Below are 14,379 nucleotides of genomic sequence, written 5' to 3'. Positions count from 1 at the left end.
TGTAACTACGCAAAATTGTATACTGTGAAGACAATTTTGATTAACCGTACTGAGGTCAGCAAGGCTCACTAAGTAGCATCTAAGTACTACTAACTTCTAGGAGGGGAGGAGTCCAGCAGGTGTGGGTTGCCCCACCAGACATGGCCTCTCTCTTCCAACTCTCGGGAGATTAATACACAACATGCCACAAGCCCATTAATTTGTCTTTTGATAACTCAGCTTACTGTTTACAACTACTGCAATAATAGTTGTTCCTTATTTCCTCTATGCTTTATTTCCACAACATAAAAAAATCAGTGAATCAATAAACTTAAAAACAACAGATTCTCTCCTCACATTCTTAGATGTCCTCCAAAGAAGTTTACATATTCCCAAAGACGTCTCAAGTGAACATTACTATGTCACTTGGGCTAATCACTTTAACCCTCTGTGCCCATCTCCTCATCTGTAAAACAGGCATACTCTGAGCTGTGCCTACATCACAAGGCGGCTGTATGTGGGAAGCAGCATGCACAGCAGGGTGGAAAAAGAGCAGTTAGAGCCATACTGTCAAGAGTGTTAATTCTGGCTCTGAAACTGACTGTGTGACCTAGGGCAAGTTACAGAACTTCTCGGAGCCTCAAAATGAAGTGGGCAATCCCTACCTTATAGGGCTTATGCATGCATGACATCTAAAACCAACAACACAATAGATGCTCAAGAAATGGTAGCTATTGTTTCAGCGCTTTGTAAATTTCAAAACAGATTATGCAAATAGAACATGCTCATAATGGTAACAGAAAGAGAAAAGGGGAAGAAAAGATCTGAACGGAACTGGCCAGAGCAGCCCAGTAAGGGAGTGTGAGCAGACAAGATATTCTTGGAGAGGAGTGAGTAGCGTGGCGTGGCTGGAGGGTGGGACTCCTAGGGAAATCCGAGGGTCTGATTCTTCTTCTCCACAACATGGAAAGCCATTGAAGGCATTCTGAGAAAATGTGACAAGGAGACCTTTGCTTTAGGAAAATAACTGGCCATGTGGAGGATGGCATGAAAGGGAGAACAAGCCAGAGGCAGAACAACTGGCTCAGGAGACAGGAGGGCATGAAGTGGAGCTAGAGCAAAGGGGCCGAGGCGGAGGGCTGGATCCGGGGGCCACGGAGAAGAGCTGGGAGGCTCCAAGGATCCAAGTGAAATCAGGGGGGAAACCAGCACAGGGCCGGAGGGAGGTGGAAAGGAATGGAGAGGGCCAAGAAACATTTAGATGATCTTCATGAATGAAGACAGGAGGAGGTTGTTCAATATGATTTCAAGGGTTTGAGCGGGGTGGCTAGGAGAATGTGAATTCCACTGCTGAAGAATGAGGGAAGATAAGAGAGTTCAGTTCTGGACCAGAGGGGTTGCAGATGTCCAAGAGACATCCAAGAGACAGACCTCACGTGCGAGACCTGGGCTTCTTATGAAGACTTGAGCTTCGTTCCCAGAGAGGTGAGAATTGAGACTAAGGGGCCTGAACGAGAATCAGAGAGTTTAGGCCCTCTAAAGTAATAAATTCTAGGAAAGAACCTTAATAAATGTAAACACATTACACAGGCCTAATAGGGGACAGAGTTTGGCTAAAGAAAGGTTCCACCAGCAACTTGAAAAAAGACAATGTGGTATGAAAATGAGAGTAATTATCCACAATAATCTAATTAGCTTACTAAATTTGTAATTTCTACATTAACCTACAGAAATAAAAGCTGATAAAATTGATGGGTTCCTTCAGCCACAGAAATTAGAACTGGTCAAAACTCAATGCTTCTAAATTTTTGCTATGAAATTAAACAAAATCTTCTTTTCATATCAATAAATACCCAAATAATTTAAAAATATCAGTCTTTATTTACATATTGTATATCTCAAAAAACGCTGGGGGAAAAAAGTTTCAAGAGGAAATCAGTAAATTCTCATAGATCTGCCTGTTGCTAGCACTTGGGGGAGAGGGAGTCGTGGAATTCCTGGAGATTGGAATCTTGATGGCAGAACTTCAAATGTTCGAATCACTTGCCAAGGAAGTGCCACACTTGCTCTGTGTTTGAAATGGGGAAGAGGGTGTCGGGGAAGGGGTAAAGAGGGAGGGAGGGAGGGAGGAGGGAAGACAAATTTAAATTCAGACCTTTAGGAAGTATTTAGGCAGAGAAAAACAATCATAAGCTTGGTATGACACATTTCCCTATTTCAAGTTACTCCCCTTTAAACTCTTGTCCTAAGTTCTCTCATTTGGCTCAAGCCTTATATAAAACTGTGCTAAAAATTCCAGAGGCTTCCCATTTTATTCCCTTCATCTTTCTGGATCATTTTAGTCTCTACGGAATAACACAGAAGTTAGTGTCCTAGCTATAGCATGAAAGGTCTAGGAAAACCTTGTACTGTAAAATTTGACTGCCTGTCAAATATCCCAAAATGGGATAGTATTGAAAAGAAACAGTCTGTTAGTTTCCCATATAAGGAATACAGCTTGCTTTCCCATGAAATGTCTACAGATCTGCTCTTTTCTAAACATCATAGAACTTGACACAGTAAATAGTTCTAATTTTTCCTCCAATTTTGTGAGTTGAATGCTCTTCTAATGTTTTATATTAAAACAAAGGATCAAAAATCTTGCAAAGTTTCAAAGATGAATGCTTCGTGCCTATGCTTATATTCTGAAATTCTTACTACACGACATTTTTACTTGTTTCTCAAAACAGCTTCAAATAATGGTTAACAAAAAATACAGTATTTTCAATCCTACTATAAATTTTGATTTTAAGATATTTATTTAAAATGATTCATTAAAATGATGAGATAATAAAGAAAATCTCCCAAATTCAGGTATCTGGAGTCTCATTAAATTTATCAGAAGTACCTGAAACCTCTCAGTACTTCACCAAAAATGTCACTAACACAAACTATTTTCTAGCCTAGAAGTAATATATGTGCTCCTTTTCATTTTCTGAAATTAGGAAATAATTGATTTCATCTGAAAATTTTAATGACTATTTTAAAAGGTATTTTACTTGGTTTATATAACTTTTAAATTAACCTATTGTACTTTTTCTGGTTTCCACCATTATAAACAAATTTATATATCTAGCTCCTCAAGAACCAAAAACCGTACCTTCCTCTTTATTTCTTCCCTTATTTGGTGACGATGACACCTGAAAGATAAAAATAAAGAGTCCCTGTTACGAATATCTAGATGTGGAAACTCCATCCACAATGTTTTGTTTTGTTTTGTTTTTCGTGAAACTATAAAACAAACTTTATGCGCAATGGTTCTCTAACCTGAGAAAAGTAAGTACTCCTCTCTGCCTCATTGCTTCTTCTTTGGGATAAACAAACCACAGACAGAGTCAAATAAAAAAAGCATGCTTGAAAATATTTTTCTCATTAACCCATGGGAACTACTGAGAATGCAGAGGAGAGAGAGAGGTTTTCTTTCAGTTGTTTCCCTGGCTGAGGACTAGAGGACAAAAATCCAACACAAACATTCATAGACACATCATGCACATGCATGTACACACACACACACACATTATATAATTTATTTAGCCGTCTTCTAGAGCATTTAATTTTTCTGTTTATTTCCATGACTGGGCCAAGATTTATAAAACAAATGTAGTATAATCTGTGATAGACAAGTCTGAAAGAAAGGCTTTTCTGAGATATCATTTTTCCTAATTAAGAACAATACATTTTTTAGTTTTTGTTTTGTTTTGTTTTGTTTTTTAACATTTTATTGAGAGATCCCTCATCCATGGAGAGGAATGCACAAAGCGCAAGAATAAACATCTATGTAATCACCACCCAAGTTGAGAAATGGAACAGGCCAGGCCCTTCCCCAATCATAACTTTTTCTCCCCTCAGGATAACCACTATCCTGATTTTATATCACATTTGAGATTTCAAATTTAATAACCAACTTCTAATTCTCTGATTTTGCTCACCCTCAATAGGAAAGATCTGTTTCTAACCTTTGAGGTCTGGGACAAAGGTACAAAGGGAAGACCGCATACCATACATGTGAATACTTAAAAGTTATAAATCAAGCTAACAAAGTGATGAATGGAGTATAAAGTATGCTCCATCCTCCTATCTTGAGAAATATACTTTTGTAACGACTTGGAAGCCCTCGTTTGGCATTCTAGACACCCCAGAGACTGCCTGAATATAGCAGAGTAAGGAAAAGAGGCACGTGGCCCTCATCCTGCCCCACTTCTCTCCCGTTCGCAGGCTCCAGGCTGTAGTGAGGAGCCTCCCTTGCACAAGGGCAGAAATTCCAGCCCACACATTTATGTACTCCTTGCCTCTGAACAGCCACCCAATGGCCCCTGCAGAAGTAACAGTGAGCACACTGTTCACAAAGGAATGAGCATGGACTTGGGGAGATGCCCATGAAGACCCTGGAAACAGGCTTGCAGCTATGTGGGCAAAGGATTTTGAGTAGCTAGAGTGTGGTATGGAATGCGGGGGCTTGGCTCCTGGTGAATGCACAACTTTGGTCCCTTGGTCTTGCCTTATGGGGAGGGACATAACTGATGAAGGCCAAAGCAAAGTAGGGACCTCCTTGCTTAGGTCTAAGGGCAGTACTGAATAAGAACAAGTCAGTAGGAAGAAAAACTTAAATTTCAGCAACAGTAAATAGCCTCTGGATAATTAATGCGTCAACTTGGAAGGTGTTTGTAGCTGAGGTTAACATTTAAATAGGTAAACTCTCAGTAAAACAGACTACCCTCCTTAATGTGGGTGGGCCTCAACCAATCAGTTGAAGGCGTGACTAGAACAAAAAGACCAGCCTCCCCAAGCAAGAGGAAATTTTCCGGCAAACTGCCTTTGGACTTCATCTGCATCCCTGGCTCCCGTCTGTCTCCAGCTTGCTGGCCTACTCAGCAGATTCTGGACTCACTAAGCCTCCACAATCACTTTTTACATATATCTATACATCCTATTATTTCTTTGGAGAACCCTAATACATTCCTCTGAACCATAAATAGTGTAAAGTTATTTTTCCTTTCACTCTTTAAGAAAAAGGCTAATCAAATGTACTTTATGTTCTGTCACAGAAAAATGATGTAACAAAAAAACCTCTGTATAAATTCTATACAGAACATCCTTGAGATTTCCAAGTACTTCAAAAAAAAACCAAGAAAAAATTCTATTCAGCTTCCTAGCACAAGAAAATGCTTAACGATGGTTGGTTTGGAGGATGACAGAACTTACGTAAACCTGGGTGTGAAAGTACCACCACGGTATAAAAATTATACTCATTGAGAGTAGGCCTCTGGGATTTGATGGCTGTTTTACTACACAGACAGCAAGAGTAACTTCTTTATTCTTTGCAATTGGTATGCTCTTTCAATTGTGCAGGATATCTATTACAAAGTTTGTTGGAAAGTTAGCTGTTTAGCTTTCCTGTTCAAAATGAGCAGTTGTTTCTTGCTGGAGCTGCCAAACATTTCAGAGGAAGGAAACATGTGGTATATAAGCATACATCAGAGATATTGCAAGTTTGGTTCTGCCACTGCCATAATGCAAGTATTGCAATAAAATGAGCCAAATGAATTTCTGATTTCCTAGTAAAGGTTATGTATACACTCCATTAAGTGCACAATAGCATTATATCTAAAATAACAATGTAAATACCTTAATTTAAAAATTATTGCTAAAAAATGCTAACCATCACCTGAGCTTTCAGTGAGTTATAATCTTTTTGCCAGTGGAGGGTCTTGCCTTGATGTTGATGGCTGCTGACTGATCAGGGTGGTGGTTCCGTACGTTTGGGTGGCTTAGCAGTTTCTTAAACAAATAAGACAACAGCGAAGTTCGCCACATCGATTGACTTCTCCTTTCATGAATAATTTCTCTGCAGCATGCGATGCTGTTTGATAGCATTTTACCTACAGTAGAACTTTTTTCAAAACTGTAGAGTTAATACTCTCAAACCCTGCCGCTACTTTATCAACTGAATTTATGTAATATCCTTTGTTATTTCTACAATCTTTATAGCATCTTCACCAGGAACAAATTTCATCTCAAGAAAACACTTTGTTCATCCATAATAAACAACTCCTCATCCATTCCACTTCTACCATGAGATTGCAGCAATTCAGTCCCATCTTCAAACTCCACTTCTCATTCTCGTTCTCTTCCTATTTCCACCACATCTGCAGCTACCTCCTCCACTGAAGTCTTGAACCCCTCGAAGTCATCCATGAAGGTTGGAATCAACTTCTTCCAAACTCCTGTTCATGTTGATATTTTGACCTCTTCCTTTGAAATACAAATGGTCTTAATGAGGTCTAGAATGGTGAAGTCTTTGTAGCAGGTTTTCAATTTACTTTGCCCAGATCCATAGAGGAATCACTTATCTGTGGCAGCTATAGCCTTATGAAAGGTATTAAGTAGTAAGACTTGAAAGTCCAAATTACTCCTTTGATCCATGGGCTGCAGAATGCATGTTGTGTTAGCAGGCATGAAAACAACATGAATCTCACTGTACATCACCATCAACTGTCTTGGGTGACCAGATGCATTGTCAATGAGTAATAATATTGTGAAAGGATACTAGGTCTCAACAGTGGGCTTAAATAGTTAGTAAACCATGTTGTAAACAGATGTGCTGTCATGCAGGCTCTGTTGTTTCATTTACAGAGCACAGACAGAGTAAAGTTAGTAGAATTCTTCAGGGTCTGAGGATTTGTGGGATGGCAATGAAGTCACCAGCTTATGAGCCCCTGACAAGTCGGCCTGTCCTCTGAAGCTTTGGAAACCAAGCACTGACTTCTCCTCTCTAGCTATGAAAGTTATAGGTGGCATCTTCTTCCAATAGAAGGCTGTTTCATCTACACTGAAAATCAATTGCTTAGCATCTCCACATTCATTAATCATTTATCTAGACTTTCTGCTGACTTGCTGCAGCTTCTTTTCCATCAGCACTTGCTGCTTCACCTTGAACTTCTGTGTTATGGAGACGGCTTCTTTCCTGAAACCTCATGAACCAACCTCTGCCAGCTTCCAACTTCTCTTCTGCAGCTTCCTCACCTCTCTCAGCCTTCACAGAATTGAGAAAAGTCAGGGCCTTGCTCTGGATTAGGCTTTGGCTTAAGGGAATGTTGTAGCTGGTTTGATCTTCTGTCCAGACCGCTCAAACATTCTCCATAACAGCAATAAGGCTGTTTTGCTTTCTTATCACTTGGGTGTTCACTGGAGTAGTCAAGAACTTTTCCTTTGCGTTCACAATTTGGCTTATTGTATGAAGCAAGAGGCCTAGTTTTGGGCCCGTCTTGGCTTTCAAAATGTGCCTTCTCCATTAAGGTTAGTCATTTTTTGCTTTTAATTTAAAATGAAAGACGTGGGACTCTTCCCTTCACTTGAACACTCAGAGGCCATTGTAGGGTTATTAACTGGCCTAATTTCAATATTGTTTTGTCTCAGGTGATAGGAAAGCCTCTCTTTGGGCCACATGGGGAACAGCCAGACAGTGGAACAGTCTGAACACACACATTTGTCCATTGTGTTCACTGCCTTTTATGAGTGTGGTTTGTGGCGCCCCAAAACAATTACAATAGTTAACATCAAAGCTCCCTGATCACAGATCACCATAACAAATATGGTAATAAAAAAGTCTGAAATATTGTGAGAATTACCAAAACATGACAGAGACACAAAGTGAGCAAATGCTTTTAGAAAAGTGGCACAGAGCCAACAGACTTGCTTGACACAGTTACCACAAACCTCAATAAGTATACAATGCAGCATCTGTGAAGCACAGTAAAGTGAACGGCAATAAAATGAGGCGTGCCTGTACAAAACAGGGTAACTGAGCAACTTCTCATTAACCTACGAAGTATTACAGGACAGAAACGAACAAACTACTCTAGCTGAAACATTTATCATTACATTTTATTTTAAAAATAATTTCCAGGGGCGCCTGGGTGGCTCAGTCGGTTAAGTGTCTGCCTTCGGCTCACATCAAGATTCCAGGGTCCTGGGATCGAGCCCTGCATCAGGCTCCCTGCTCGGTGGGGAGTCTGCTTCTCCCTCTCCCTCTGCCCCTCCTCACTTCCCGACTTGTGCTCTCTTTCTCTCTCCGCACTCTCCTTCTCAAATAAACAAAATCTTAAAAAAAATAATTTTCAGAATGTTATTTCTTCATTTTTTTTTAAAGATTATTTTTATTTTTAAGTAATCTCCACACAGAATGTGGGGCTCGAACTCATGACCCCAAGATCAAGAGTCACGTGCTCTACCAACTGAGCCAGCCCGGCACCCCCTTATTTCTTCAATCTTAAAATATATTTCTTGGTTAGGATATATTCAGTATGTACAAAGCCTTATAAAAAAAGAAAACAAACATCACCAATAAGTTGAACGCTCAGAGATAAGAACTCTTATAGTTTGGGGGTCATTTTTTTTTTTTTTACATTTTTCCGTATTAACATATGCCAAAAGAGAGACCAACATTTAAATCTGAGAACAACAAGGGGTTCATGAGACACATCTGCTCAATTTTTGACCTAGAGTCAATGGCTTCCTGATTCTTAAATGTAACAACAAACCACACCTGCTTACAAAAAATGGAAGAACTAAGAGCAGCACAGAGGAGCACCTAAAAGTGACCCAATCCCAACTCTGTCAGAAGTCACCACCACGACGTTTTCATGGTAAGAAATGAAGAAAGCATTTTCAGTTACTTACAGGAAAAATGTGGGCACCCTCTAATCATCTAATATAAATTCTCCACAAAACAGTATTATTTTATACTCTTACTCTAAAAATGCCATCTCTCCTTTTCCCACTCCAAAAATACTTTCATAAACGAATCTGGAGTTTGCAGTACCAAAGTATTCCTCTTTCTTTTACCCACCAAAGAAAGCTTACTCTAGCCTCTGTCCCAATTCATGCTTAAACTGTATTTTAAGTTGATATGAACCATTAATACAACTGCTCTGTACTTAGTGCCTTTACTTCATATAACCCCACCAGGTCCCTACAAGCATCTTCCATTGCAGGTTACATTTGTTCAACTTAATTAACTAACATGATACACTGATTGAAACACTATAAAACTGTGCTTTCCTATATAAGAATTGATATTATTTCACTTTATTATAAGGGTTCAAAATTAAAGGGAAAAAAAGTTCCCAGTTTTTCATTAAGGTACAGCAGGGTTGTAGTTGATTAATTTAATTAATTAAATTGATTTAATTAAATTAATTTAATTAAATTATCTTTAATATTCTCTTCCTGCATTATATTTCCACAGTTCATAAGGCAATTGCTGTGTATTAGTTTTACTTTTACATTTCTTTTCTGATTTTTGCTTTAGAAACCCAGCAAAATATGACCAATTCTTAGTTATCCATAGACAAAATGTAGAGTATTTTAGGTTATGTAAGTTTAATCTACTTCCTCTTCCTTCCAATAATGTATATAATTGGCTAGAATCAAACAAAATGACCTTATTTTCATTTGTTTCACCTCTGAGTGGTGATGCAGAATGAGCTTTTAAGAAGTCAAAAAGGAACATCTTTATGATAATTCATTATTAAAATTTTTTAAAATATCTTTTCTTGATAAATCAGGATCTGATTCTAGTGCACTGTCCTTTAACATTCAGCTGAGGAGTCCTGACATCAAATACAAAATCACCGTCCCAAATTTCACACAACACTGCAGATATCACTGCTTCACTAGAGAAATAAAGCCTACCAAGTGTAGTCAGTACATTTTTAATTAAAGTAGAAATTTCCCCCTTACTCTTCTCCTTCAACGCACTACTCATGAACCCGTGAACCATCATCACGGCCATCTCTGAGCTTTGTGTGCTCCAGGTTTGCCTGAGACTGCTTTTAGGGGAAACCTGGCCAAGAGAAGGCAAAAACAAAGTGAGACTGCTACTGCTGAGACTTCTCTGGGAGGTACTCTCTTCTCCCAGTTCCAGAAGTTTCTAGTGCTTTCCACCATTCCTCTGAGCTAAAGGTTCACAGTATCATGAGACTGGGCCCTGCAACTCAGTGGGAGTGTGCTACTTATTCTCTTTGCCCTGAATCCTAAATTCTAGGAATTTTAATCCCTGAGGCTACCAGGCTGTGTAGGGCCTGAGACAGGTCTGGGAATTTCTTTATCAACGAGTGTGGTTCTTTCTCAGTCCTACATGCACTGAGTTTGTGTGTGCAACCTCACAAAGGTCAATTCTTTTTTTTTTTCCCCAGCAAAATGACTACAGTCACCAAATAGTAAAAAACCTTGCAAATTACCTAATTCAAACTTTGCCCAACTTCTCATGATGCCTAGAGGTTTTCCATTTCCTCAGAGAGCAGAATACAAGGAAAGTGCTTAAATAGAAGCATGTGGGAAAATTCTGGGAAAAAAATTCCCAGATGGGAAAAGTGGTTAAGTATTAGAATAAGTTATGTTGTAGAAACTAACTTCTCTTTCCTCTTCCCTTTCTTCCTGTTCAAGTCTCTGAATATAGGACTGATTCTCACTGAATAATTTAAATTAGTCACAATGACTTTTCCAATATCCAACAATGGGATGGGCTATCTCATGAAGGAGTGACATCCTCATCACTGCAAGTATTCAAGAAGCTGGAATAGAAGGGATTTTTCTCTCTGTGGTCCATTGAATTCAACAACATTAATGCCAATAGTGATAATAAAACCCAACGTGTATTGAATACTTTCTAGCTGCTTCACATTTTACCTGAATTATCTCATCCAATTCTCTACAGTAACTCTTATAAGGAAGATATTATTCTTAGCTCCATTTTATAAATAAAGAAACCAGGCATAAATAAGTTAAATAATTTGTCTTAAGTTATGAATGAAAGACCTGATATTTGGACCTAGACGGTCGGACTCTGGAACTTTTTTTTTTCCCCACAAAGAAACTCACTGGACTAACACCAACATAAAATAAATGGTGCACACTGTATTTATATTATCGTTTAGTAAGTTTTGACATATATACACAAAGTCATCATCGCAGTCAAGATAATAAACATATTACCCACTATCCCCAATTTCTTCCTGTCCCTGTAAAAGAAACTGCAAAATCTTTCCTCCCTGGCTATCTCCCAAACTCTCCAACCAATGATGTTTTGTGTCACTATACATGAGCATTTGCATTTCTTAAAATTTTATATAAATGGTATGATATAATATGTATATGTCTGCTTTTATATACTCAATTTTCTAAATTTTTAAAAATTGTCAGCCATGTTATAAGCATGTATCAAATATTCACTTCTTTTTATTGCTGAGTACTCCCACTGCTGAACATACGGTCTGAATATACCACAATTTATCTATCCATTCATCTGTTGATGGACATTTGGGTTGTTTTCACTTTTTGTCTATTACAAAGAAAGGTGATATAAACATTTGTGTACAAGTCTTTGTATGGACATATACTTCCATTTCTCTTGGGTAAATATATAAAAGTGGAATGGCTAGATCACATGGTAGGTCTATGCTTAACTTCTCAAGAAAATGCCAGATTGTTTTTTCCATAGTGGTTGTATCATTTTTCATTCCGATCAGCAGGCTATGGAATGACCAGTTCCTCCACATTCTTGCTCACAACTGGAATGGCCAATCTTTTATATTTTTAGCTATTCTAAGAAGTGTGCATAAGTATGTCACTGTGGTTTTTAATTTATATTTCCTTAATGACTAGTCAAGTTGAGCATCATCTCACATGTTTTCAGTATGTCTTCTTTGGCTAAGTGACCATTCAAATATTTTGCACATTTCCTTTGGGGGTGAGGGGATGTTTTATTTTCTTATTAATGAATTGTGAGAATTCTTTATATATTCTAGTACAAGTCCCTTTCTCAGGTGTATGATTTTCAAATATGTTCTTACTGTATGTGGCTTTTTATTCTCTTGAGTATTTTTTTACAGAAGAGAAATTTTTAATTTTGATAAAATTCATCATTTTTGAAAATAGGTTATGCTTCTAGTGCCATATCTAAAAAATTCTGCCTAACTAACCCAAGATCAAAATAGGTTTATAGTTTTATGTTTTAAATTTTGGTCTAGGATGCATTTTAGACAATTATCATATATACAGTGCAAGGTATGGATTGAAGTGAGGTTTCTTTGGTACCATATGGAATAACCAACTGTTCAAGTACTATTTGTTGAAAAGAGTATCATTTTGAAAATCAGTTGTCCACATATATGTAGGTCTATTTCTGGATTTGGTTTCATTAATTTGTCTAGTTTTACACCATTACTAAAGTATCTTGATTACTGTAGTTTTATAAAATGTCCTGAGATCAGGAAGTTACTATTCCAACTTTCTTCTTTATAAAGTTGTTTAATTTATTCTAGGTCTCTGGTACTTATGAGTTTGTTACACGAGTTTGTTAATTTCTATAAAAAAGTGTATTAGAATTTGATTGACATTGCTCTGAAATCTATATAGATCAATTTGAGAAGAACATCGTAATTTGAGTCTTCCAGCTCATAAACATGATGTATTTATCATGTTTATAAATATATCTATTAATATAGTTCTCTGATTTCTGTCGGCAATGCTTTAACAGGTTCTTCATATATTTTTTTCCAGATTTATCCCTAGGTGTTTCATATTTTTGATGCCATTATAAATATCATATTTACTTTTAGTTTCCAACTGTTTATTTCTAGCATATAAAAATATAATTGTTTTTTGTATATTGATCTTGTATCCTGCAACAAACGTTAAAATCACTTATTCTGGTCGCTTTCAGGTAGATTTTATTGAATATTCTACATAGACATTCATGTCATCTTCCTTTATAAGCTGGATGCCCTTTCCTTCTTTTTATTGCACTGGCCAGAACCTACAATGCGAATAAAAATAGTGGAAGTCAGCTAGGCCAAGTATTGTGTTTATGGAAAGATTTTAAGTACACATTTAATTTGTTTATGCCTATTTCTTCTTCAGTGAACTTTGGTAATTTATATATCTCAAGGAATCTGTCCATTTCATCCAAGTTGTCAAATTTACTGGTATAAAGTTTTTCATAGATTTTCCTATTTTTCTCCTAATAACTGTAGAATCAGCAGGGATGTCACTTTTCTCATTCCTGATGCTGAAAATTTGTCTTCTTTCTTTTCTTTCCTGATTATTCTGGCTAAAGAGGTAGCAATTTTATTGATCATTTCACGAAATAGCTTTTGGTTTTACTAATTCTCTCTGTTGTTTTCCAAGGTGTTCAAATTTTTTAATTATGAATACTTCAAACATGCAGAAAATGCAGAGACAATTATAACACATACCTACTCCCTACACTTTTAAAAGAGTTAACGTTATTTAGAAACTTCACAGAAGTCTCTTTTTCTCCCTACGCATCAGAAATTAAAATCGTATTTATTTCCCTTCTCAGAAGTAACCTGTAACCACCATGCTGACACTGGTGCTTACTATTCTTATTTATGTTTCTAAAATGTGAACACCATTATCAGTTTGTATCCATAAAAATATATGGTACTGCTTTGGGTGTTTTGCATACTATGCACAATGTCTTGCTGCAAAAGCTTTTTCTGCCCGACACTGCACTTTCAGGTTTTACCCATGTAGAGTCACACAGTTCCAATTTCCGTATTTTGCCTGTGGCACAGCATTCCACCACATAAATTTACCACAGTTTATTTACCCAGCTCTTATCCATAGACTTTAGTCAGTTTCCAATTTTGCCATGTCTGATCACATAAACACACACGTGTACTTAGAAGAGCAATTTCTGAGTAGTGGATTCTAAGTATCTTCAACTTTACTTACAATTACTTAATTGCTCTTTAAAGTAGTTGTGTCAATTTATACTCCCATCAAACATATCAACAAGTATGAGAGGCCTCCTTTCCCCACTTGCTTAAAAACACCTGGAAAATCAGACTTCTACACGTTTGCCAACATGGTAACTGTGAAATTATATTGTGTCTTAGTTTTGTTTTGTTTTGTTTTTTAAGATTTTATTTATTTGACAGAGAAAGAGACACAGCAAGAGAAGGAACGCAAGCAGGGGGAGCGGGAGAGGGAGAAGCAGGCTTCCCGCTGAGCAGGGAGCCCGATGCGGGGCTCGATCCCAGGACCCTGGGACCATGACCTGAGCTGAAGGCAGATGCTTAACAACTGAGCCACCCAGGTGCCCCTATTGTGTCTTAGTTTGATCTCACTGATTATTGGTGAGATACAGCAAATTTTCACGTTTACTGGCCATTTAAGTATCCTCTTTTGTGAACTGTCCATTTATATTGTTTGCCCATTTTTTTCTTCCTACGAGGTTATCTTTTTCTTGTTGATCTGAATAAGTTGTTAAATCTTCTGTCATTTCTATACAAATATCTTCTCCCAATCAATGGCTTATATTTTACCTCATTTTAT

The 14,379-nt window shown here is 37.5% G+C and overlaps 1 protein-coding gene across 1 annotated transcript in view; it reads right to left on the bottom strand.

The window, feature by feature from the left end:
- Window positions 1-1,853: 1,853 nt before the first annotated feature.
- The window catches only part of PPA2 (inorganic pyrophosphatase 2), an 84,410-nt gene continuing 71,884 nt past the window's right edge, over window positions 1,854-14,379 (bottom strand). Inside the window, exons 11-12 of the mRNA XM_021680367.1 lie at window positions 3,119-3,158; window positions 1,854-2,047 (exon numbers count right to left, since the gene is read on the bottom strand). Coding sequence (XP_021536042.1) covers window positions 2,019-2,047; window positions 3,119-3,158 — 69 coding nt within the window. The 3' untranslated portion in view covers window positions 1,854-2,018. The remainder of the gene's footprint in view (window positions 2,048-3,118; window positions 3,159-14,379) is intronic.

This window comes from Neomonachus schauinslandi, chromosome 2 (assembly GCF_002201575.2).
Source record: "Neomonachus schauinslandi chromosome 2, ASM220157v2, whole genome shotgun sequence".
Taxonomy (NCBI): domain Eukaryota; kingdom Metazoa; phylum Chordata; class Mammalia; order Carnivora; family Phocidae; genus Neomonachus; species Neomonachus schauinslandi.
This window is presented reverse-complemented; position numbering and strand designations above follow the sequence as displayed.